A 27,032-nucleotide genomic window follows, 5' to 3' on the forward strand; every position below is an offset into this window, starting at 1 on the left:
CCTTTACCTTTACCTTACAGTAGACATGCAACTTAAGCACATTTACTTTGTGCACATTTACCTGCTTGGAAAAAAGGGGGTTAAGCAGGCATCCGGAAAAAGAAACTTTGACAATCCCACCTGCCATTGCACCCAGTGTGTTTTGGCTAGTCACCATTTTGCCTTTATGCACTATTTCTGGAATGAAACCACTGTGTATGTTGCGGGTCTACTGTATATAACAGGGGTCAGCAAACTTTTTCAGCAGGGGGCCAGTCCACTGTCCCTCAGACCTTGTGGGGGGCTGGACTATATTTTTTGGGGGGGGAAATGAACGAATTCTTGTGCCGCACAAATAAACCAGAGATGCATTTTAAATAAAAGGACACATTCTACTCATGTAAAAACACGCTGATTCCTGGACCTTCCAGCGGCCGGATTTAGAAGGTGATTGGGCCGGATCCGGCCCCCAGGCCTTAGTTTGCCTACCCATGGTATATAAATACAGAAAGTGCATATATTGGGTTCTGCCTTTCTGCCAGGTTAAGAAAAATGTAGCTTTCTTTGTTTCTGAAACTTAACTGCCTTTCTGTTCACTGTTCTGCTGTGCTTAAATGACTTATAATTTGCTTGAAACAGAAAATGAAAAAGTAGAAATATACCTTAAGGCCTTAATGGGGTTTAACTGTAATTATTCTGGTCTGTACTCCAGGCAACCAAGGAGCAAACCCAGGATTTAATAGAAAAGACAACTAAGCTTCAAGCAGAGAAGTATGTATTTGCCCCTTTTGTTATATTTATGTCAAATTAGAATGCTTTTATGGATTCTCCCACATTTGTACAAAATGAAGTTACCTTAGGGCTACTTCCAGTGGTCATTTTAATTAAACTGTTCTTCAGATGTTTGCCACGGGATATGCATCTTCCCCTTTTTCTAACCACAGAAGTTTCAGAATGAGAGAATTTCGCATTAACTCACTTTGCATAATATTGTGTGAGCATTGAAAGATCCTCCTAGTATAGTTTCTGAACTTTAAAGAATTATGGTTCTTGGACTTTTCAGTTTCTCAATAAGAATGAATATCTGTTCATTACTATTTAAAGTAGACAAGATAAGTATCAGGCTATGTTCAGTAAACTCAGTTGCGCGATGTAATTTAAAACAAATTAGCTCAATAATTGAAATGGCCAAAAATGCAAAGAAGGGTAGCAAGTCGTTTTTTTTTTGTTAGTGGCCCAACACCTAGCTTTTACTCACTGAGTACTGATATGTAAGTATAAAGCCGGTTAAATGACACTCAAGTAGCAGTTTCTTACAGATGCTTAATTTATTAAGTGGGTATTATTTTCCTGCTTGTTGCATCATTATATTGTTGGATGATTCAATGTGAATCACTGGGGCTACGTATTTAATACACTGAAGTGGCATAGATCGCTGGATGTCTCTCTTCAGTGGATTAAAATCCTATTTCCAGGGTGCTCTCTTCCCCCCCCCCCAGTGTAAAAAGGTAAAGGGGACCTGACAGTTAAGTCCGGCCGCAAACGACTCTGGGGTTGCGGCGCTCATCTCGCTTTACTGGCTGAGGGAGCCGACGTTTGTCCTCAAACAGTTTTTCCGGCCAGCATGACTAAGCCACTTCTGGCAAAACCAGAGCAGCGCACGGAAACGCCGTTTACCTTCCCGTCGGAGCATACCTATTTATCTACTTGCACTTTGACGTGCTTTCAAACTGCTAGGTTGGCAGGAGCAGGGACCGAGCAACGGGAGCTCACCCCGTCGCGGGGATTTGAACCGCCAACCTTCCAGTCGGCAAGCCCTAGGCTCAGTGGTTTAGACCACAGCGCCACCTGCGTCCCTTCCACCTCACCCCAGTGTAATTTGTATAAAAAGCCAATTGTACCATTTATCTGATCTTACCGCATTTATCAGAATATCTGAAACTGATTCTGCTTTCTGGGTCGGATCCAGACCTATGCTCAGTGGAGATCTGTTTATGCTGGAAGAAGGGGCCAGAGATACGCTGTTCACTTATTCCTCCTTCCCCCAGTGCCCGCCTGAAAATCTGTGCATATGGTTGGGGCACCCTGGGGGCTGCTGCAGGAATGAGAAACTGGTGAATATTGCCTTCCCACCACCTTCCTGCATTGAAGAATCTCCATTGGATTATGATGTCCTCTGTGGACAGACGTAGCTGTTCCTTTCACAGACTGGATGCTCTGGTTCCAACCCATTAATAAATTTCTTCTGATATTTCACTTCAAATATAGTTTCATTTACACTTCAACCTCTATTTTTTCTTTCTATCTATATATTCTGGGACGCGGGTGGCGCTGTGGGTTAAACAACAGAGCCTAGGACTTGCCGATCACAAGGTCGGCGGTTCGAATCCCTGCGACGGGGCGAGCTCCCGTTGCTCGGTCCCTGCTCCTGCCAACCTAGCAGTTTGAAAGCACGTCAGAGTGCAAGTAGATAAATAGGTACCACTCTGGTTTGAAGATAAACGGCGTTTCCGTGCGCTGCTCTGGTTTGCCAGAAACGGCTTAGTCATGCTGGCCACATGACCCGGAAGCTGTATGCCAGCTCCCTTGGCCAATAAAGCGAGATGAGCGCCGCAACCCCAGAGTCGGCCACGACCGGACCTAATGGTCAGAGGTCCCTTTACCTTTACCTATCTATATATTCTATTTTGAAGTAGTGATGTATAAGGCTCATTCAAGACAAACGCTTCTGGGAGTATGCCCCATAGAACTCATTGGGACTTACTTCCGAGTCGACACACATATATGACTGTGCTATAAGTACCCCATTTTCAAATTTCAACCTTTTAATTGCAGCCAAAGGTTAGAACTGAAAGCACAGATAGCAGATGCTTTCATAGCAGAATTCCAGCTTTCTCCAGAAGAAATGAATGTCCTTCGAAGCACAAGAGATGGGCCTGTTACAGAGGTAAGCACCACGAGCATGCACAGCAATAATATTCTAGCTTTAGCACTTGAGATGGAATCATTCTATTCCATTTACCTTGTTCCTTTCATATTGTGCGTTTCCTATTTAAACCAAGACATTTTAAACCAAGACATTCACCAGCACTTTCATATTACAACTCATGGGCTAAGCATATTAATGCTGAAATCAAAGTTAAGCATATTTGTTACTGAAGACTTGTGTTCATCAGTTATATATTTAAAAGGCCTGTCAAGCGTTCTCTATATGCTAAGCCTTACTTCTCCGTTATGAGTTATAGGTTATGAGTTTTTAATTGCTTGTTGGTATATTTTTTGTGTTGGTCCCATAACTTTGTGTCTGCATGATTCCCTGTTCTACCTATAAAAAAATCAAAATACTATCATCCATTTACACGCTCTTTCACACAAGAATGTACACACACACACACTCTTCTAGTCCTACAAATAAAAAGGAAGAAATAAATCTTCAAAAAGTGAAACTCCTGGCACACAATGGTTGTTGAGGTTTTTGACAAAGTTGTGGAGCTTTATTTAGTTCTGCCCAAAGTTGTTGCACTTTTTTGGGGGTAAAATCTAAAGAGAGAGAGAGAGAGGGTGTGTGTGTGTGTGTGTGTGTGTGTTTCTGAGCTATTTTTAAATGAAATTTGTCAAAAATCTGCTCTATTGGCATGGGCTGCCATATGTCCGTTTTTTCCTGGACATTTCAGTGATTTCCACCTGGACACTGTTTGCAAGGGCTGAGTACTGGCTGTGTTCGCGAAATTGCGGCTGTATGGCAAACCTGCTTCCTTGAAAGGATACAATATGACTTAACTCATAGACCATGCCTAGTGGTTGTCTTTAAATGTAGGCAAAAACATACCTCGATGTGTATTTGGAGAAATTATGTTTGGGATAGTGGTTGTGAAGTAAAACTCTTGTTTTGGTATTAATAATAGTTTTGCATTGTTTAGTATTGAGATCTTGCCTATCCTTCCACTAGAAATTCCTTTAACTGCAAAGTTTGTGGCCCATAGTATACAGTGGTGCCCCGCAAGATGAACGCCTCGCAAGACGGAAAACCCGCTAGACGAAAGGGTTTTCCGTTTTGGAGGCGCTTCGCAAAACGAATTTCCCTATGGGCTTGCTTCGCAAGACGAAATGTCTTGCGAGTTCCTGTGGGTTCCCCCCCTTTCCCCCCCTTTTCCTAAGCCACTAAGCCGCTTATCAGCTGATCCGCTGATAAGCCGCTTAACAGCTGATCGCTAAAAGCCGCTAGACCGCTAATAGCGCTAATCCGCTAAGCTGTCAATGGGCTTGCTTCGCAAGACGAAGAAACCACTAGACGAAGAGCCTCACGGAACGGATTAATTTCGTCTTGCGAGGCACCACTGTAATGATCTGGGAATATTTCTGTGTGGACAGTTTGCTTTAATGAAATACCAGTGACTTTCAATGTTGTGTATCTGAAGAAGTGTGCATGCACACAAAAGCTCATACCTAGAACTAACTTAGTTGGTCTTTAAGGTGCTACTGGAAGGAGTTTTTTGTTTTGGCTATGGCAGACCAACACGGCTACCTATCTGTAACTTTTCAATCTTGTGTTTCCTAGGACTTTTTTAAGGTATTGGGGAGAGTAAAACAAATTCACAACGATGTCAAGATTCTTCTGCGCACAAACCAGCAGAGATCAGGGTGAGTTCTCACCGAACAACTACAAACCAATGGCTGAAGTACCAGTCATCATTCAGTTTAAGCTGTATAAAGTAGGCTGTGAATATATTTGGAACGGGGAAATAGCTCTAAAGATTATTATGTGTTTAAAGATTTTTTTATTTTCATAAAACACTTTTTTAAAGCATTTACTTGTTTTCAATTTGCAGCCTAGAAATTATGGAACAGATGGCTTTGCTTCAAGAGACTGCTTATGAGCAGCTTTACCGATGGGCTCAAGGTACCTTAGTTTTTTTGGATAATGCTGTTTCTTGAAAAGATGCTTATTTAAAGAATGCTAGCAGTGCTTGATATTAACCACAAGGTGGCAGTCTTGGAACACCTACCAAATTCTATAGCCTCAACTTATTCATTACACTCATGTTTAATCCTGGGATATATTTTTTTTTTGTTAATGTTTAAGATTAGCCAGTACTATTTGGTGCACCAAAATCATTATGGTTTATAGAAACATTTATTTTACTGTATATATATATTGTTTTTCAGGAGGACCTTGCATGCATATAATTACATAAAATTATTAAAACAATAAGCACCAACAACTATACAATAAAACAAAACAGACAAATGGGAGATCCTCGCTGCGGGATCACATTCACCCAGTGCTATACCAGCTGCACTGGCTCCCGGTGGAGTACAGGATCAGGTTTAAGGTGCTGGTTTTAACCTTTAAAGCCCAATATCGCCTAGGACCCTCGTACCTACAGGACCGCCTCTCCTGGTATGTCCCACAGAGGAACTTACGGTCTTCAAACAAAAACATATTGGAGGTCCCGGGCCACAGACAGGTTAGGCTGGCCTCAACCAGAGCCTGGGCTTTTTCAGCTGTGGCTCCAATCTGGTGGAACGCTCTGTCACAAGAGACTAGGGCCCTGCGGGACTTGACATCTTTCCGCAGGGCCTGCAAGACAGAGCTGTTCCACCAGGCCTTCGGCAATCCTCACAGAACTCTAGCCCAATGGTTGCCATTAATCTGATTTGAGCTGATTTTATAATGAAATGATTTTAGAATGTTGTATATTTTACTGTTGTTAGCCGCTCTGAGCCCGGCTTCGGCTGGGGAGGGCGGGATATAAATTATTATTATTATTATTATTATTATTATTATTATTATTATTATTATTAAATGTTTGCAGTCAGCCAAGCAATGCCAACTGCACCGGCATTATCTCCTCTCTCCTATCTTTCAGCCACCCACCCCACCACAGGAGTAGGTTAATTTTATAACAGGAATGTTTTAATAATAATAAAATTTATTACGGTCCCAGACCAGAGTCACATACCGTACTAAGCAAACATAAAACACAATAGAATTAAGTTTGAATTAACAATCGAATATGACAATAAACAATACGAATATGACAGCCATTAGAAATGTGGTTTAAGTCTTAGTTTCTAAAATATTATCTAGAGTTTGCATCTGAAATCTTAGTCTTGTTCCCTCAGCTTGTTCCCTGAGTTTTATGGCAGCTGGAATGTTGGAATGTTTTAATGTTCTAATATTTTAAGCTCCCTTATTAGCCCCTAGGCATCCTGATCCAAGACCTGCTGATTTGGAAATAACCACGTATGTCTCAAAATGACAGCCCTGGGCAGGACTTAGGAGTTTAGTCTCCTAGGCCTTGAGATGAGGAGTTTTTAAAAACGCTGTATTTTTCGCTCTATAAGACGCACCCAACCATAAGACGCACCTAGTTTTAGAGGAGGAGAACAAGAAAAAAACATTCTCTCCCTCTTCAGCGAAGTAGCAGGAGAAACGGAAGGGGCTCTTTGCTGAAGGGGTGCTGCGCAGCTTTCCTTCTCTGCACAGCGCCCCTTCAGCGAAGCGGCAGGAGAAACGGAGCCCCTTCCATTTCTCCTCCCTCTTTGCTGAAGGGGCGCTGCGCAGCTTTCCTTCTCCACACAGAGCCTTTTCAGCACTGAAGAGGTGCTGCGCAGAGAGGGAAAGCTGCACAGTGCCTCTCCAGCGGAGTGAAGCCAGAACAGCAAGAGGGATCGCTGCGCAGCGAAAGCAGTGATCCGTCTTGCTGTTCTGGCTTCTGGGATAGCCGTGCCAAGCCTCTTCAGGCTCTTTGCGTGGCTATTGCTGAAGCCAGTAGAACAAGAGGGATCGCTGCACACCGATTCCTCTTGCTCTCCTGACTTCAGCGAAAGCTGCGCAGCCTGCACTCGCTCCATAAGACACACACACACATTTCCCCTTACTTTTTAGGAGGGGAAAAGTGCGTCTTACAGAGCGAAAAATACGGTAAGCGTTTTAGTTACAAATAGGATTGCAACAACTTTCATTCATTATTTTTAGAATGCTGTAAAGATCAGAAACATTGCTTACTCTTGGCTTGATCTTTTCCTCTTTGCAGGCGAATGCAGAACTTTAACCCAAGAATCCTGTGACATTTCTCCAGTTCTAGCTCAAGCAATGGAAGCTTTGCAAGACAGGGCTGTTCTCTATAAGTATGTTGCCTATCTTAGTGGCAGAACATAATGTCACCAAGATTAATATTCTGGGGGCTTCATCCTTCTGACCACAAGCTAGCTTAAAAAGTTCATTCATTGTGGAATTGAATATTTCAAGGCGTGGGACTTTCCACCACTCTACATCTTTTGTGCTAAAGATTTGGGATAACTACCTATCAAATCATAACAGGGAACTTCCTTATTGTTATGTTTATGTTATGTTATGTTATGTTATGTTATGTTATGTCTTTCCTTTTTTCAGCAGCAGTTGACTAATTTTTAAGGAATGTTAGCAGTGCTTGATATTAACCAAAAGGTGGCAGCCTTGGAACACCTACCAAATTCTATAGCGGGCAAAGGCAAACTCGGCCCTCCAGCTGTTTTGGGACTACAACTCCCATCATCCCTAGCTAGCAGGACCAGTGGTCAGGGATGATGGGAGTTGTAGTCCCAAAACAGCTGGAGGGCCGAGTTTGCCTATGCCTGTTCTATAGCATCAACTTTCTTTTCGTTTAATGAAATGCCTTGCTGAAATACATCCTAATATTATTTCTACATTTTTATGTCTTTATAACACAAAGGCACAGTTCACATGTAACATCAGACTCTGAATTTAGTGCTAGTTGGATGAACTTCAGCAAGTTGAAGCAGAACATCAGATTCATGTACTCCCCTTGCCTTCTCTACCCCCCCCCCTCACCCCTGCCCCCCAAATAAAATAGCTGGGAGGAGAATCTCTGGAAAGTTAGGTTTCACTTTCAAGAATCTGAACTTAGCATTACATTCAAGGGATCCTGGTTTAAAGAATAATACAGTGGTACCTCTGGTTACGTACTTAATTCGTTCCGGAGGTCCGTTCTTAACCTGAAACGGTTCTTAACCTGAAGCACCACTTTGGCTAATGGGGCCTCCCGCTGCTGCCGTGCCACTGGAGCACAATTTCTGTTCTCATCCTGAAGCAAAGTTCTTAACCCGAGGTACTATTTCTGGGTTAGCGGAGTCTGTAACCTGAAGCGTCTGTAACCTGAAGCGTATGTAACCCGAGGTACCACTGTAGAATCATAGCGCTGGAAGGGGCCCTGACGATCATCTGGTCCAAACCCTTGCAATGCAGAAATATGCAGCTTTCTGTTATGGGGATCAAACCTGCAACTTTGGCGTTATCAGCACCACACCCTGACCAACTGCGCTATATCCCTGTTAGCAAACTTATTTTCATAATAAATCAGCTTCAAACCCATGGTTCAAACAAGGATACCTGATAGAAACCTAATGCTAAACTGGTGTCAGGCAGGCTTAATTCTGCCCATGTGTTGCAGGCCCACCCCCGTAAAAAACCCTCTGCCAGCAATATAATACAGTGGTACCTTGGTTTATGAATCCGTTCCGAAATTCCATTCTTAAACCAAAGCATTCTTAAACTAAGGCATGTTTTTCTATAACAGCAGGGGACTCAATTTACAAATGGAACACACTCAGCAGGAAGCGGAACATGTTCTGCTTCCAAGACAAAGTTCACAAACCAAAACACCTACTTCCGGGTTTGCAGCGTTCTTAATCCAGGTTGTTCATAAACTAAGCTGTTCTTAAATCAAAGTACCACTGTAGTTGCTTATATTCCCGTATTTTCTAGCTTAAGTGGTCATTTCCCATCTGGAACCACAAATGATTAGCTCATCCACATAGAATTTATTCAGGGAACCTATTGTCTTTTGAAACAAACCACCAGATCCTGTGTTGGGAGGCTGAGGCATGGTACCGACCAATTTCACGCCGTGAAAAGTATTTTTGGAGCTCAAGTGGTGAATTATTCAGACAGTTTATTTCTGTGCATAGCATACTTACATTCCCATAAAGCAAGGCACCTTAATGACTGTAGTGGCAATATAAAGCACATGCATTTTAATAAAGCGCCTCTTCATTTCCACTGTAGATACACTCTTGATGAGTTTGCAACAGCCAGAAGAAGTGCTGTGGTCCGTGGTTTTATCGATGCTCTTACAAGAGGAGGTCCAGGAGGAACCCCCCGGCCTATCGAAATGCATTCCCACGATCCTCTGAGGTACGGCAGTCACAGAAGCGTATGCTGCATAGTGGTTTTGCTGCTAGAATAATCATTTAATGCAGCAGGATGTTTTGGTTTTTGGTTTTAGATATGTAGGAGACATGTTGGCTTGGCTGCATCAGGCTACTGCTTCAGAAAAAGAGCATCTGGAAGCCCTGTTAAAACATATCACTACTGAAGGTATTGCTCAATTTCAGGAAATGTGTATTTGTTTGGTTTTTTTATCAGTTTTTATTGGTTTTCATACATATATCATACATTATTCAACTTAACCAAGCAATCGTTTTATAAATTCCCCTCTCCCCCTTGGCTTCCCTCCGTTTCCTATTTTGGTTTGTTAAACCGCTTGCTGCATTCTGTTGCTTATATATAGTAGTATATTATCACATTGTTGTCTTTCTTGTTCTCTCTAATTACATTATGTATGTTTATTTAAACCCTGCCAAAGAGTCCATACTTTTACATTGTTTCTGCAAACATGTTACAAAAGGTTCCCATTTTTTTCCAAAGTCACTGTTATCTTTTTCACGCAGTTTATCTGTCAATTTTGCTAATTCTGCATATTCCATCAACTTTTCATGCCATTGTTCTTTGAATGGTATTTCTCCCATCTTCCAGTTTTGTGCTATTAAAATTCTTGCTGCTGTTGTTGCATACATAAATACCATATTTTTCGCTCCATAAGACGCACTTTCCCCCTCCTTAAAAGTAAGGGGAAATGTGTGTGCGTCTTATGGAGCAAATTCAGGTGGGAAACTCTGCTCAGCGCTTCCTTTAAAGAGCCGCACGGAGTATGTGTGCGGTTCTTGGGGGCTTTTCCCCAGGAGGGAGAAGGGACTGACGGGCTGCCCTTCTCCCTCCTCGGGGAAAAGCCTGCAAGCGCCACACACATGCTCCACGCGGCTCTTTAAAGGGAGCGCTGAGCAGAGCCTGGGATGCATACAGGCTCTGCTCAGTGCTCCCTTTAAAGAATTTTCCACCCCTGGCATTCCCCCTCTAAAAATTAGGTGCGTCTATGGAGCGAAAAATACGGTAGTGTCTTCAATTCTTTCTTCACATCTTGCCCTAAAATACCCAACAGAAAAGCTTCTGGTTTCTTTACAAATGTTATTTTAAACCTTTTTTTCAATTCGTTACAGATCATTTCCCAGTAATTTTTTACAATCTTACACTCCCACCACATAGGAAATGTGTATTTGGAATCTCCAGGGAAAGATGTATGTGGCGATAAACACATGCAATGTACTTTAGCAGATATTTGTTCCGTGTAACTGGGGTATGGGGGCATAGAGGATTGTAAAAAAAGTGTTGGCAAGTCCAAGGTGTGCACAGAGAAATGTGGAAAGTAAGCAAGTTGGATTTGGGCGGTTTTACAGACATAATCATTTTATTTGTGTACCGACTTTCCATAATTATAACCATGCTCAAGGCAGCTTATCGCATGAGGGAAAAATATACACAATTCTCACAGAATCTGTGATGTGTTAGAGTTGCCGAGGTGTTCCTTTTTTCAAGGGAGTGTGTGGTGATGGGAAGCATGGTTGCTGAAATTCCTCTGAATAACTCTCACTATGTTTCCTTTCAGGAGTGGAAAAAAACATGCAAGAAGTGATTGGACATATCACAGAAGGCGTTTGCCGGCCTCTGAAGGTGGGTGGAGTGTGTTGGTTTATGTGTGCCTTTGGAATAGGTAAAGGTAAAGGGACCCCTGACCATTAGGTCCAGTCGTGGCCGACTCTGGGTTTGCGGTGCTCACCTCACTTTATTGGCTGAGGGAGCCGGCGTACTGCTTCTGGGTCACGTGGCCAGCATGACTAAGCCGCTTCTGGAGAACCAGAGCAGCGCATGGAAACACCATTTACCTTCCCGCCGGAGCATTACCTATTTATCTACTTGAACTTTGATGTGCTTTCGAACTGCTAGATTGGCAGGAGCAGGGATCGAACAACGGGAGCTCACCCCATCGCGGGGATTCAAACCGCCGACCTTCTGAATGGCAAGTCCTAGGCTCTGTGGTTTAACCCACAGCGCCACCCGCGTCCCCATTGGAATAAGGCTGCATTTTCCCATATAGTCCTATAAACAAAGAGTGGAAAAAGCAGGACAAAACTCGTTGGAAACTTGTCCGTTGTTCTCGTTAAATATTTCATCGAAACAATACTGGCTTCTTATTTCCCTAAATAATTTCGTCATGATGAATTTTCCAACCTCATTTGAAGCAAAACTGTTATCATTTCGTGCCTCAAGTTACTGGTCCCAGAAAAACAGGCATGATTAATGGGAGGGCCAAGACTGCAGCCCTGGCTTCCTGCTTCTGAATACTGGGATGGGACAGGATGAGGGCATCAGCAGAACCAATCCAGCAGTTCTGCTGCCGCACCCATACCTCCCAACCCCCCAGCCCAACCCTAATGTCTTACCTGCTTGAAGACAACATAGGCGTTGTCTTCATAATGGGAAGTGAAAGAATTCTGCATAACTGATGTTTGTGTCAATCTGTTTTCTCAGGTTAGGATTGAACAGGTGATCGTAGCTGAACCAGGAGCAGTCCTGCTGTATAAAATTTCTAATCTTCTCAAATTTTACCACCACACCATCAGGTAAAGGGAAACAAAAGAGAAAAGCAAATTCCATGCTTTGCATTACAGTGTTTAGAATTTCAGAGCTGGTAGGGTTGGTTTTGCATTGAGCAGGAAAATAACAGAGTCCTAGTACTGCTTTTAGTAAGTAAGAAATCTTTATTTTATTAAGATAATCTCTGTACTATTTATAACTTGTATTTGGAAAAAAATATTCTGATATTATCACAACAATACCCTTTCGATGTGCTTTCAATTCACTTTGCTCCTTCTTTAAAATTACATCCCTGGACTCCTGCCCTCTTCAAGCAATGATAGTACCATTATGCTCAGCTCTGAAGGCAACTAGTCGGACCATAATTGGCCATTAGAAAAAGCATCCTTTTGCAAAACACTCAGCTTTGACGTTGTCCTGCTTTTCCAGTTTTCCTGCAGAATTTCCAAAAGGAGAATAGAATCGCATCAGTTCACTTTACTTCAAAGCCATGTATTCATTGATGAGAGCAAGTACACATTCCACATCGTAAAGGACATTAAACCAGCTGTTCTACATAAGGGAAATAATTTAGGGAACTCAATAATATCAGCATCTAGCAGAGCCATAGGAAGCCTCGGGCCCTCCATATGTTGTAAGATTGCAACTTCATTCAGCTCCAAGCGACATAGCCAGTAGTTAGGGATGATAGTAATAATCCAACAACATTTGGAAGGCTGCACGCTTCCCACTCCTCAGAGTTTGGTGGCCTCTTGCCTTTAAAGGTAAACTGGCCCCTGACCGTTAGATCCAGTTGTGGATGACCCTGGGGTTGCAGTGCTCATCTCGCTTTATTGGCCGAGGGAGCCGACGTACAGCTTCCGGGTCATGTGGCCAGCATGACTAAGCCACTTCTGGCGAACCAGAGCAGCACACGGAAACGCCGTTCACCTTCCCGACGGAGCGGTACCTGTTTATCTACTTGCACTTTGACGTGCTTTCGAACTGCTAGGTTGGCAGGTGCAGGGACCGAGCAACAGGAGCTCACCCCATTGCGGGGATTCGAACCACCAACCTTCTGATTGGCAAGCCCTAGGCTCTGGTTTAGACCACAGCGCCACCCGCGTCTCCTCTTGCCTTTAGAGAACACCTAAAAGCACCAGGCAATATATAGGTTTCTTTTAGTTACTAGGTGCTAGTTTTTCAGAAGGCATTTTGTAGCATTTTATTGGGCTAAATAGCTGGACTTTGATATTTGTCTGCTTTGGTTCTTGTGAAATTTCTCACTGCCTCTCTTTCTCTCTCCCAATTTCCAGTAATATTGTGGGGAACACCGCAGCCATGCTGTTAACTACAATGGAAGAGATGCATGTCTTGAGTAAAAAAATATTCTTCAACAGTTTGAGCCTTCATGCAAGCAAACTGATGGATAAGGTCTGTTTCAGGGGTTAGTCAACTCTCTTCCCCTTCCCTACTTCTGCAGTTGTAGATTCTGTAGCATTGTCAGTGGACCCTCTGTGCAGGTATCAAGCTTGGAAGTCCAAATTCTGTACTATCGAAGTGATCGCCAACTTCGCTGTTGGCTTTTGCATTTCATCTGTGCACCGTTGCCTTCTTAGCACCATGTGAAACTCCCTGGTCCATCAGCACCCTTCAGCACCAAGTCTCGCCTATGCTGCTCAGCAGACTTCTCTGCCCTTTCCTCGTTCTGCACCTTCCCCCTCCCACCGACCAATGCCGTTTACTTCAGTGCCACCTCAAAACTGGCGCTTAAAGCCTTTTGCACTAAAAGAAGTGAAACGAGGCCACTGAGTGACAAACTTGGTATACTTTGCTAAGGAACACCTACCTGAAATGAACGCAGGTCAACAAATCAGTAAACTCACACCGCGTATATTTGCGTTGGGACGCTAAAGAGTAAAAGTTGCCAGTTATTCTCTAACTGCCACTACTCGGAGCTCATACGTTCTGGTGTAGTCTGTCACTGCTATGCCATGTTGACACTTGGGATCATAGTTGCTGTTACCACCATTGCTGATCCACAGTGGTCACTATGAAAATCCAGCAAGGTTTTTACAGCAGTGGTCTAGTGTGCAAGGTGTTTCTCAGTTCTGTCCTGGTGGTTCTGTCCTGGTGCGAGCACCAGAAATCAGGGCAGGAGGTAGGGAGAATCCTTTACCCTTTCGTAGTCCTCTGTTTTTGGCCCTGATACGCTAAAGAAATCTGAGTTGGTGTACTGGAGTTCTTGCTTCTTGCCCTCGTCCCTGCATGCACTCCCCGGAACCTGCTCCCTTTCTGAGGCATAACTACCGTATTTTTCAATCCATAAGACACACCTGACCATAAGACACACCTAGTTTTTAGAGGAGGAAAGGGGGAAAGCCCCGTTTTTGGGGGGATCAGCTCACAGTTGTGCAGCTTCTTTTGAAAAGGGGAAAAGCCTCGGTTTTTTGAGGATCAGCTCACAGTTGTGCAGCTTCTTTTGCAAAGGGGGAAAATCCTGTTCTTATGGGGTTCAACTCACAGTTCTGCAGCTTCTTTAGGAAAGGAAAGGGAGCTATGTTTCCAGACAGATAATCAGCCAGTCACATGTTGCTGGGGAAACAAACAGCCTCCATCTGTAAAACATTCAGCAGTGGAGGCCTAGGCAAGGGACCGGGGCCAGAAAGGGAGCCTGCGATTGACCACACATTCACTCCATAAGACACACAGACATTTCCCCTTTTTAGGAGGAAAAAAGTGTGTCTTATGGAGCGAAAAATACGGTACATTTCAGATGGTTCAGTTGTTAAAGGTAAAGGTACCCCTGCCCGTACGGGCCAGTCTTGACAGACTCTGGGGTTGTGCGCCCATCTCACTTAAGAGGCCAGGGGCCAGCGCTGTCCGGAGACACTTCCGGGTCACGTGGCCAGCGTGACATCGCTGCTCTGGCGAGCCAGAGCTGCACACGGAAACGCCGTTTACCTTCCCGCTGGTAAGCGGTCCCTATTTATCTACTTGCACCCGGAGGTGCTTTCGAACTGCTAGGTTGGCAGGCGCTGGGACCGAGCAGCGGGAGCGCACCCCGCCGCAGGGATTCGAACCGCCGACCTTTCGATCGGCAAGTCCTAGGCGCTGAGGCTTTAACCCACAGCGCCACCTGCGTCCCGGTTCAGTTGTTAGTTGCTCCTTGTTGCTGAGGATCCTGGTGACCACCCACGAGCCTCTCAGAGTACAGTGTTTTCATAGGGAGTCTCACGGCAGATCAGCCAATTTTAAGGAACGGTTTTAGGCTCGCAGAATTCCACCAGGACAATTCCCCACATTAAAACATTGGCCAAGTGTGGCTCTTCACCAGTTCACATGCATCTCCTCAGCTAAGAAATTCACACAGATTTTGTTGATGGACTGTTCAGGATAACAGAGCAGTTCTCATATGTACTGTGGACAGAGGGCTGTGGTTTTCACTCTCCCAGCATCTGAAACACCTGGCCCACAGGTCAGAACAAGACCCTTTTCTTGGCTGAAAACAAGAAGAAGAGGATCTTTGCTGGTGGTAAACAATGCAAAGGGATTAGGTTGTAACAGAGCTATGGAAGGCAGAGGGGCTGGATGTGGCTCTCGCCCCCTTAAAGGGATGCCACCATGGGATGGACAGACGTCTGATGCATAGTATAATTCACTGATGTGCTTCCTATATGTTGCCAGGCCCACAACATGTCTTTGATATGGGGAGTTTCCAAGCTCGTTACATAACAGGATTCATGATGCTCGTTACATAGCAGGATTCATTGATTTTCAATCAATCAATCAATCAATCATCCGTCCATCCATCCAGTTAGGACTTTTGTGTGCATGCACACTTCTTCAGATACACTGAAACAGAAGTCACCAGACCCTTATGTATAGTGGGACGGTGGGGTTGGGTTTTTCTCAGAAGGATAGTACAGTGGTACCTCAGGTTAAGTACTGACCGTATTTTTTGTTCTATAAGACTCACTTTTTCCCTCCTAAAAAGCAAGGGGAAATGTGTGTGCGTCTTATGGAGCGAATGCAGGCTGCACAGCTATCCCAGAAGTCAGAACAGCAAGGGGGATTGCTGCTTTCGCTGTGCAGCGATCCCTCTTGTTCAGGCTTCTGAGATTCAGAATATTTTTTTTCTTGTTTTCCTCCTCCAAAAACTAGGTGCGTCTTGTGGTCTGGTGCGTCTTATAGAGCGAAAAATACGGTAATTCGTTCCGGAGGTCCGTTCTGAACCTGAAACTGTTCTTAACCTGAAGCACCACTTTAGCTAATGGGGCCTCCTACTGCCGCTGCGCTGCCGGAGCACGATTTCTGTTCTCATCCTGAAGCAAAGTTCTTAACCTGAAGCACTATTTCTGGGTTAGCGGAGTCTGTAACCTGAAGTGTATGTAACCTGAAGCGTATGTAACCTGAGGTACCACTGTAGTAGATGGGTAATTCACTTAATGGGTATTGTAAACCTGTTGACAACTGTTAACGACTGCAATTAGTCCTACAGGAAAAAGCAGGGGATAATATGCAGATGACCAAAAATAGCTTTAGCATATGTAATGAGACAAGAATCCAATATCTCTATTCAGACCAGGTCTCTCTGTAGTTTTCAGTTTAGTAATAAGTTGTAATTTGTTTTGTAGGTTGAACTGCCGCCTGCAGATCTTGGCCCAAGCTCTGCACTGACTCAGACCCTTGCTCTGCTGCGGGAGGTTCTAGCATCGCACGACTCTTGCGTCATTCCTTTGGATACCCGCCAAGCTGACTTTGGGCAGGTAAAATTGGTTGAAATTGTATAGGAGGGAAGGGCTTTGGGGGGATGGGATGACAGAAACCGTGATTCAGACCATTAAATTCCATGCTAGGTTTCCCAGCGGAAAAAGAGGAGAAATGCTGCTGGATCGGTGGCAATTTCTAATTATAGCAGAAGTGGAATTATTTTGCGTAGATCAGGATCAAGAATAGACAGTGGTGAGCAGCTCCTGCAGTTGTGTCTGGGGCTCTTCTGTGAGAGAAAACATTGTTTTATGTTTTGCAGCAGAGATGTCTAACAGTGTCACATGGGTAGATCATGTGACCTAGCCCCCACCTCACCTCGTTGAGTGCTGAAGACTCCTCCTCTCTCAATTATTCTCTGTTTTTGCACAGGCCAGGGCAGGTTTCTGCTCCTTGCTAGCTATCCCTTGACCTCAGGCCTTACCTTTTCCTGTTTACCTCATTTTAAGCGCCATCTTCGCTGTTTCTCTTCTGTTTAAACAACAGCGATGAGCAGTCTCAGCTTTATTCTGCGGCCCTGTGACGTGATCCTGAGCTTGGATGTCCACTACGCAAGGCACCCCAGACAGTTGCTTGTTGCATGTTGCATTGAAAAGCTCCAAGAGAGGGAGCTGCAGCCTGCTCTTTTGCTGTGCTGCTCCTGATAGGAAGCTGTTGGAACGTTTTTATTTAAATGTCCAGCCTCCTTGTAATTTGAACCTGCCTTTTTCTCAGAGCAAGGTTTGGACATCATAAGCAAGCATCACCAATTGCCTAAGCTGTTGCGTCTACATTGGGCTTGCAGTGACTTGCGCAACTTCCCTGCGCAACATCCTTTTCAGACTTTTAACAAGCCAGCTGACTGTGCGGTAGACAGCGCAAGTGGCTGGCAATGCTTCTTCGTAGCACCTGAAGCTCCTTTCGGAGGCAAATGCCACTCCCACCCCCATTTCAGCATCAATCCTCCGCTTTGGGAGATGTAGAGAAAGGGGAACGGACAAGAATTCTCTCTCTTTTTTTTTTTTAAATGATATTTATTAAGATTTTCCATAAAATCTTTTTCCCAATAACATCTTTTCAGGACTTCCCCTCCCCTCCCCCTCCTGTATTCCAATTCTTACAAATAAACAAAAAAGAATTTCAACAAGTTCTTATCCCAAATTTAAACTTATTATCATTGACTCAATTTTAAAAATATTTCCCCATCCCCTAAAATCGACCTATTCCCTTCCGCGAGTTCCCCCCTTTAATATGCAATACAGATTACAATAGAAGAAAAATAAAAAAAATAATTTTACGCCCTTTGGATTCCAAATTTCCCTCCCCCCTTTCCCGGTTGCGTTCCCAATGTTCCTCGACGTCTGATATCTTCCTGGAGTTCCCACATCTCTCTAAACCATAGTCCTTTCCCAGTCATCTTTAGTTTCGAATGTCCAATCTTGGAAGGAGTCTGTCTCAAAAAAGGCCCATTTCTTCCATCCAGATTTTTATATCTAGGGGTGAAAGCTCCAATTTTATTCCTTTAAACCTGTCAAATCTGGATGTCCCAAATGTTCCCACTTCCAACTTTGTCCAATTCTTATTATTTTTGTTGTTCTTGTTGATCTCACTCCTCCGGACAAGAATTCTCACCAGTTACAGCATTTTTTGCACGCTCTTTTTCCCGTTAGGTTCTCTCTTGTGTGCTGGATCCCCTGTTGCAGGTGTGTACCGTGTCTGCCAGTAACTTGGGTTCTGCTGACATGGCAACCTTCATGGTGAATTCACTTCATATGATGAAGACGACGCTGGCTCTGTTTGAATTCACAGATAAACGGCTAGAAATGTTACAGTACCAGGTAAACGTCCAGTCAACCTCCCGATGTTTTCTTTGCTATCAAACATTAACAGGGAATGCCGTATGTTTCTGTGTATTAGACAAGGTTTTTTGACTCAAAGATCATGTCAAAAAACTGGGGTTGTCCAATACAGTGGTACCTCAGGTTACATACGCTTCAGGTTACAGACTCCGCTAACCCAGGAATAGTGCTTCAGGTTAAGAACTTTGCTTCAGGATGAGAACAGAAATCGTGCGGCGGTGCTATTGATGCAGCGGGAGGCCCCATTAGCTAAAGTGGTTCTTCAGGTTAAGAACAGTTTCAGGTTAAGTACGGACCTCCGGAACGAATTAAGTACTTAACCTGAGGTACCACTGTACACGGATAGTGGCAGGAGCGCAACTTCCCCCGATGCCGCAGCGAGCGGGAAACACTCCCTAGATCATTTCCCACATGCAGCGACATGGAGGAAGTTGCGCTCTCACCAACTGGCTGGCTGGGGGGAGTGCAACTTCCCCTCACCTAGGTAGTGTTTCCTGCCTGCGGGGGCGGGGTGGGGAAAAGCTCAACAACTTTGGTCCATCTCCCCTCATTTTCTTAAAACTGAGTCGCTAAAAATGGGGGGGGGGCTTATACATGGGAGCGTCTTACAGATGGAAAAATACGGTAAATGTGAAACAAGCTCCTCAAAATGTGTGTATCTTTATAGCATTGTATGTAAAGTCAACATACAGATGTGTACAACCACAGAAATGTAATTTATGGGAAGCTAAGACAAAGCAGAGGGACACGGGTGGCGCTATGGTCTAAACCACTGAGCCTTGGGCTTGCCGATCGGAAGGTCGGCGGTTCGAATCCCCGCAACGGGGTGAGCTCCCGTTGCTCGGTCCCTGCTCCTGCCCACCTAGCAGTTCGAAAGCACGTCAAAGTGCAAGTAGATAAATAGGTACCACTCTGGTTTGAAGATAAACAGCATTTCCGTGCGCTGCTCTGGTTCGCCAGAAGCGGCTTAGTCATGCTGGCCACATGACCCGGAAGCTGTATGCCGGCTCCCTCGGCCAATAAAGCAAGATGAGCGCCGCAACCCCAGAGTCGGTCACAACTGGACCTAATGGTCAGGGGTCCCTTTACCTTTTAAGACAAAACAGCAGTAGTGAAGCAGGTAATTGCTTCACCCATGCCCTGCATCACGAACTAATTTTTTTTCTTTATACAAAGGAAAGACAACACATACAAACTACGTATATTTTCCCTCTGTGTTAGAATTTTTGTTTTTAAATGTCCTCCCTCTTAATGTTAGGGTTAGCTGATTTTTTGCATTTCCTAGGTTCTTCTACTAAAGTCCTGATGAGGCAGGGATCCAGTGGAGCTTAGCAAAATGATAGACAGGTACAATTATCGTATTTTTCGCTCCATAAGACGCACCTTTTCTCTCCTAAAAAGTAAGGGGAAATGTGTGTGCGTCTTATGGGGCGAATGCAGGAGGGAGACAGGCGGGAAAAGCCCCCAAGAGCCGCACACACGCTCTGCAGAGCTTTTGCGGGCTTCGCCCACGTAGAAAAGCCCCCAAGAGCCGTGCTCCCTTTAAAGAGCCGGAGGTGGAGGAATTCCCACCACCACATAGAAAAGCCTGCAAGAGCCGTGTGCTCTTTAAAGAGCCGCGCCTAGCGTGGGCTTTTCTCCGAGGAGGGAGAAGGGACTGACACGGCCAGTCAGTCCCTTCTCCCTCCTCGGGGAAAAGCCCCCAAGAGCCGCGCACCCCTTAAAGAGCACACAGCTCTTGCTTGCTTTTGTGGGACGTGGGGGAAGGGACAGAGGGCAGCCCCTCAGTCCCTTCCCCCAGCTCCCGGAAAAGCCCCCAAGAGCCGCACTCCCTTTCCCGAGCCGCGTGGAGCGTGTATGTGGCTCTTGGGGGCTTTCCCCCCGAGGAGGCAGAAGGGCAGCTTGTCAGTGAAGAGCTGCCCTTCTCCCTCCTCAGGGAAAAGCCCCCAAGAGCCATACACATGCTCCACGTGGCTTGTGAAAGGGAGCACTGAGCAGAGCCTGGGACACATACAGACTGTGCTCAGCGCTCCCTTTAAAAAATTTTTTTCTTGCATTCCCCCTCTAAAAGCTAGGTGCATCTTATGGCCAGGTGCGTCTTATGGAGTGAAAAATACGGTAGGCATCATCGTTCAGGGCTGAGAAGTGATGCTTGAGTTGCAGAGTTCACCAGACTATCTTCGCCAAATCCTATTTATAGCAGCTGCCCTTGCTAGAGCCTTGATACGCTTTGTTTCAATGGGCAGTGCATGTTATGGATGAACAAACGGAGTGAGACGCCGTTAACCAAATGCACCCTTATTGTGAAAGTGGATTGGATGGATGGGTCTCAGTACTGTTCCCAAATTCCATCCTTTTTGGGAGATGATACTCCTGTTCAAAATCTGAGTGAGGTTATTTTTATTTATTTCATTAAATTCGTAGTACAGCACTTGATTGTAAAAAACAAACAAATCTCAAAAGCAGTTTACAAAAAATAAAACAAGAAAATCAAGAAATATTTACTCTTGTACTAAAATGCGAAAACAGAATGAAATTATCAAATGGGTATGTATGGTTCTGGAGGTGGATTATGCCCATACAGGGGGGAAAAGGTGATGTATGTGCCAGTCCTCCATCTCCTCACAATTCATCACAAAATAAATCCTATTTGGCCTACTTTGCATGTAACAGTAACCCAAAACATGGCTTAGCAGCAAGGGTCAGCAAACTTTTTCAGCAGGGGGCCGGTCCACTGTCCCTCAGACCTTTTGAAAAAGAAAAATGACTGAATTCCTTTTCTCCACATATAACCAAGAGATGCATTTTAAATAAAAGCACACATTCTACTCATGTAAAAACACGCTGATTCCCGGACTGTCCACAGGCCGGATTTAGAAGGCAATTGGGCCGGATCCAGCCCCCGGGCCTTAGTTTGCCTACCCATGGCTTAGCACAACAAGCATGGGCTCCAACTGAGGAGATTGCAGCTTCTTTAACTCCTCCCTGGTCATTTTGAAACCATGCTACACTGAGCCTAAACCATTGGATTTTCATCCAGATCAGGGCTCATGGCTTGACTCTTTCCAGACAAACCGTGAGCTGTAGCCAAGCTTTACCATATGGTTGACAACCTGTGGTTTGTCTGGGAGAGCTGAACCATGAGTCGGGGGGGGGGTTGTTTGGCTTTTTGCCTTGGGGGCAATCCAGACCCCTGGCCAGCAATGGCAGAATTTAATGGAGCATCACAGCCCTGCCACTTGCACTAACCAGGTTGGGAGGGCAGGGGTGTGTGGCAACGCATCTTTACTATGCTGGTTTCAGATCCAGGACCTTTCTTTTCCCACCCCATTTTTCCTCCAGCAGTAGCTTCCATCCACCTCTTGGTTGTGAATATGCATTGGAGCATTCACTGCTCTGACTCCCCAGTGGGCAGCAGCCACTCACACCAGCCAATGAAAACTGGTTCATCTGTTTAGGGGCAGATGGAGGGAAACCTCTGTTTCTTCTAAATCTTTAGTATGGTGGATCAAGTTACAGTGGACCCTCCGGATACAAACTTAATTCGTTCCGGGAGTCCTTGCGTACCCCGAAAAGTCCGCAACATGAGGTGCCGCTTCTGCGCATGTGCGCGGCGTGACAGAGCGCTTCTGTGTGCAGCACGCAGAGTGCTTCTGTGCATGCATGCATGGCGAAACCCAGAAGTATACACACTTCCGGGTTTGACGCATTCACATCCCAAAAGTTAGGTTATCTGAAGGTAACATAACCAACGGACTACAGTGGTGCCCCGCAAGACGAACGCCTCGCAAGACGGAAAACCCGCTAGACGAAAGGGTTTTCCGTTTTGGAGGCGCTTCGCAAAACGAATTTCCCTATGGGCTTGCTTCGCAAGACGAAAATGTCTTGCAAGTTCCTGCGGGTTTTCCCCCCTTTTTTCCGCCTTTTCCTAAGCCGCTTATCAGCTGATCCGCTGATAAGCCGCTTAACAGCTGATCGCTAAAAGCCGCTAAACCGCTAATAGCGCTAATCCGCTAAGCTGTCAATGGGCTTGCTTCGCAAGATGAAAAAACCGCTATACAAAGAGCCTCACGGAACGGATTAATTTCGTCTTGCGAGGCACCACTGTACTGTATTATTATTATTATTGGCCCATAAGTAATGCGCTTTGAATGCACTTAATTTCGTAACATTGTCAAAATGCTTTCGTTGCATTCAGTGACTTTTCTTCCGTATTGCTTTCGCTGACAAGCCGTTTCTTCAGTTATCATTCCGATAAGTAAGAAATGTCTTCCTTCCGTCTTTTAGATTGAAGCCCACTTGGATACCCTTATAACTGAGCAGGCTTCCTATGTATTGAATAGAGTGGGCCTGAGTTACATCTATAACATTGTACAGCAGCACAAACCAGAGCAGGTAAGCAATAATTTTGGGGAGAAATGAGTATACAGTGGTGCCTCACAAGACGAAAATAATCCGTTCCGCGAGTCTCTTCGTCTAGCGGTTTTTTCGTCTTGCGAAGCAAGCCCATTAGCGGCTTAGCGGATTAGCGCTATTAGCGGCTTAGCGGCTTAGAAAAAGGGGGGGGGAAGGGAAAAAACTCGCAAGACTCGCAAGACGTTTTCGTCTTGCAAAGCAAGCCCATAGGGAAATTCGTCTTGCGAAGCGCCTCGAAAAACGGAAAACCCTTTCGTCTAGCGGGTTTTTCGTCTTGCGAGGCATTCGTCTTGCAGGGCACCACTGTAGTCCACTTCTGTTCCAAACTGTGAGTAAATAAAACTGTTGTGGTGCAGTTAAGATGTTATCTGACTTATGTGTCAAGGGTAGTGATGTTAAATTCTCAAGAATAATCTTTTGGAGAATATTCTCGATTAATGAGAATATTAGAGAAATTTCATGTAAAATGTTCAGATGGCAACTAAAAACGGTACAGATACTTTTATTCAATGGGGCAATGCAGTGAATTCACATCTTTGATTTTTTGCACCAAACTTGAAATTGAAAATTCAATGTGAATGACTCACGTTAATCACTAACCCTGCCACTAACTGTATATTTACCATCAACTTTGAATTCTAACTACATTATGTATGTATGAAATGTAGCTTTTAAAGGAATGTAAAAAAAACCCTCAGGTCCACTACATGAGTACGTTCTTCAATAAGCATATCTACAATGAGAATAAGGTCACACCAAAATAGAAAAAAAAGGCTATTACATATACAGTGGTACCTCAGGTTACATACGCTTCAGGTTACCTACGCTTCAGGTTACAGACTCCGCTAACCCAGAAATAGTACCTCGGGTTAAGAACTTTGCTTCAGGATGAGAACAGAAATCGTGCTCTGGCAGCGCGGCAGCAGCAGGAGGCCCCATTAGCTAAAGTGGTGCTTCAGGTTAAGAACAGTTTCAGGTTAAGTATGGACCTCCGGAACAAATTAAGTACTTAACCCGAGGTACCACTGTAGTTCAAATACATACGTATTCAAATGTTCATCAAATTAAATGAATAGCATTTTAAAAACTTTTTTTAAAAAAAGTTTTCTGAAGCTCACATTTCAGAACTGCCAATGGTGAATGACACAATGCCCAGTAATGTAACTGGATCAAAAAAATCATTATTCATTACTTACACTGGCAATATCACAGCTTGACTTATTATTTACTAGATTTTTTTAATGTGGGTTGTAAAACTGATTCTTACATTAGAATTTACAGTTTGTGGAGAGAATTATTTTTTATTTTTAATAATATTTATTCAAAATTTTAAAGGTTACAAAAAGAAAAAAAAGAAAAATTAAAAATAAAAAAGACAGAAAAAATACAATCAGTTAAAAAAAAGAACAAATCGAACCTTTAGCTTTCTTTCCTTTACTTATTTCCTTGACCTCCTCACACCTCCCGTTTTTGTATTCTAATTCAAATTGTTATTTCAGCAAATCCTTCCAACCTTGTTTTTATCTTAATAATTTGTCTTAATATACTATAATTTTACATTCTCTCCTTCACCAACTCATTTTTACTTAATTCTTTATGTCTTTTCTACTAAAACCACGTAATTTTCTTTCCCAACATCTTTCTAACAATCCTTAATTTTGCAATATTTTTGAAGATAAACTTTAAATTTTTTCCAATCTTCTTCCACCGACTCTTCTCCTTGTGGAGAAGAATTCTCCGGAGAATTTTCTAGCAGAAAATATTCTCAAGAATATTCTCATGCTTAATTTTTAGGGAGAGAGAGTGTGTCAAATGTATGTAATCCTGAACACTCATGCACACAAAATCAGTACAAGATACATCACATTGGAACTCTGATCAACTGATCAAATATGTTGAATTGCAAATACACATTTACTCTATCTGGATGAGAACCGAAGTGCTACTTTGGGCCTTTGGGCATCATTTTCCTCCCCTAGCCCTTTGAACACCAGAAAAGCTACTATTGAAAGCCCCCTCAATTTCAAAAGGGGCTTGCTGTGTGACACAGAGGTGCCTTCTTTTTGAGATACACAAACCAACGGCACTCCTTAACAGTGATGGTTAAATATTTATTTATTTGCTTATCATTGCTGTGTTTTTAGGGTCCCTTGGCAAATGTACCCAGTATGGATTCCATGTCATTAAAAGCTGCAATGGTAAGATACTGGAATTTAATTTGTAGCTGTATTTATTTTTTTTAGGTGGGGGGGGGAGTAATTATTAAATAGAAACCAGGGCAACAGGCAGGGGGTAAACAAGGAAGCAATGTACCCTTTTTTCCAATGACGTGTGCTTTGGCTCAGTAAGGGTATGAGGATGATAGGGGTGGCTTCATAGTCTCAAGGAAGTTTAGAACTGAATGACTTGCCTCTCTTCTAGCTGTTCCACTCCAAAGCAATAAATGGGACTGTGAATGAACCTTGAAGTATGCCCTCATTATTATTTTTTTGCAAAAGTTGAGCCAAATTGTGCATTTGCTTTGGTTTTATTTTGATGTTTTTCAGAACAATATTTTCATTGTGCTAAGAGGCCTGATACACAGCTACATTGCATGAAAATTAAACTATCCCCTGAAAACTGAAACTGAAAAGAATGTTGGCTGTTTATTTGTGTAGTCTTTTTGACACAAACCCTTAGCACAGAAAATTGCTTTGACTAAAGCGAGCATATTCAGTGGTATCTTATGTATCTTATGTAAGGCCATGTAAGAAAGATACTCAGCAAATTCGATTCTGGTGCAAAGTTCTGTTGTATCGTTTTGAAATATGTCCAAAAGTTGTTTCTAGAAATTGATAACGCTGGCATTGGTTTAATTTGAGCAGCTGAAATAGATCAGGCTTCCTCAACCTCAGCCCTCCAGATGTTGTAGGCCAAAAATGATCCCTAGATAGCAGAACCAGTGGTCAGGGATGATGGGAATTGTAGTCTCAAAACATCTGGAGGGCCGTGGTTGAGGAAGCCTGAAATAGATGATAGACTTGCACACACAGGCATTAAGAGTTAGGGTTAAGGAGCAGAGGAGAAGCAGACACAAGGAAGAGGGGCTCCTGACAGGGAGGACAGGCTAGGATACACAACCCTGCTTCCCATCATCTTGTGCATCAACAGCCCTCAAACTCAGACCTCCACCATAGATCATAGAATCATAGAATCATAGAGTTGGAAGAGACCACAAGGGCCATCGAGTCCAACCCCCTGCCAAGCAGGAAACACCATCAGAGCACTCCTGACATATGGTTGTCAAGCCTCTGCTTAAAGACCTCCAAAGAAGGAGACTCCACCACACTCCTTGGCAGCAAATTCCACTGTCGAACAGCTCTTACTGTCAGGAAGTTCTTCCTAATGTTTAGGTGGAATCTTCTTTCTTGTAGTTTGGAACCATTGCTTCTCTGGAGCAGCAGAAAACAACCTTTCTCCCTCCTCTATGTGACATCCTTTTACATATTTGAACATGGCTATCATATCACCCCTTAACCTCCTCTTCTCCAGGCTAAACATGCCCAGCTCTCTTAGCCGTTCCTCATAAGGCATCGTTTCCAGACCTTTGACCATTTTGGTTGCCCTCCTCTGGACACGTTCCAGTTTGTCAGTGTCCTTCTTGAACTGTGGTGCCCAGAACTGGACACAGTACTCCAGGTGAAGTCTGACCAGAGCAGAATACAGTGGCACTATTACTTCCCTTGATCTAGATGCTATACTCTATTGATGCAGCCCAGAATTGCATTGGCTTTTTTAGCTGCCGCGTCACACTGTTGGCTCATGTCAAGTTTGTGGTCAACCAAGACTCCTAGATCCTTTTCACATGTACTGCTCTCAAGCCAGGTGTCACCCATCTTGTATTTGTGCCTCTCATTTTTTTTGCCCAAGTGCAATACTTTACATTTCTCCCTGTTAAAATTCATCTTGTTTGTTTTGGCCCAGTTCTCTAATCTGTCAAGGTCGTTTTGAAGTGTGATCCTGTCCTCTGGGGTGTTAGCCACCCCTCCCAGTTTGGTGTCATCTGCAAATTTGATCAGGATGCCCTTGAGTCCATCATCCAAGTCGTTGATAAAGATGTTGAATAAGACCGGGCCCAAGACAGAACCCTGTGGCACCCCACTAGTCACTCTTCTCCAGGATGAAGAGGAACCATTGATGAGCACCCTTTGGGTTCGGTCAGTCAGCCAGTTACTGTTCGGTCAGTCCAGCCAGATGGAAATCAAGTGGAGCAGATAGCCGTCTCCAGCTGCCCA

General features: G+C 44.1%; 1 protein-coding gene and 1 long non-coding RNA gene across 2 annotated transcripts in view; one reads left to right on the forward strand and one right to left on the reverse strand.

Annotated features, from left to right (window-relative positions):
* LOC307212788 overlaps positions 1-27,032 on the reverse strand; it is a 103,855-nt gene that overhangs the window by 62,553 nt on the left and 14,270 nt on the right. The window lies entirely within an intron of this gene.
* The window catches only part of COG6 (component of oligomeric golgi complex 6), a 36,145-nt gene that overhangs the window by 4,870 nt on the left and 4,243 nt on the right, over positions 1-27,032 (forward strand). The window contains exons 4-17 of the mRNA XM_079969856.1: positions 692-750; positions 2,815-2,926; positions 4,538-4,620; positions 4,809-4,879; positions 7,020-7,113; positions 9,050-9,178; positions 9,270-9,361; positions 10,767-10,831; positions 11,690-11,781; positions 13,051-13,168; positions 16,372-16,503; positions 18,154-18,321; positions 22,630-22,737; positions 24,903-24,956. Coding sequence (XP_079825982.1) covers positions 692-750; positions 2,815-2,926; positions 4,538-4,620; positions 4,809-4,879; positions 7,020-7,113; positions 9,050-9,178; positions 9,270-9,361; positions 10,767-10,831; positions 11,690-11,781; positions 13,051-13,168; positions 16,372-16,503; positions 18,154-18,321; positions 22,630-22,737; positions 24,903-24,956 — 1,377 coding nt within the window. The remainder of the gene's footprint in view (positions 1-691; positions 751-2,814; positions 2,927-4,537; positions 4,621-4,808; positions 4,880-7,019; positions 7,114-9,049; positions 9,179-9,269; positions 9,362-10,766; positions 10,832-11,689; positions 11,782-13,050; positions 13,169-16,371; positions 16,504-18,153; positions 18,322-22,629; positions 22,738-24,902; positions 24,957-27,032) is intronic.

Source organism: Podarcis cretensis, assembly GCF_951804945.1.
Source record: "Podarcis cretensis genome assembly, chromosome: 3".
Lineage (NCBI taxonomy): Eukaryota > Metazoa > Chordata > Lepidosauria > Squamata > Lacertidae > Podarcis > Podarcis cretensis.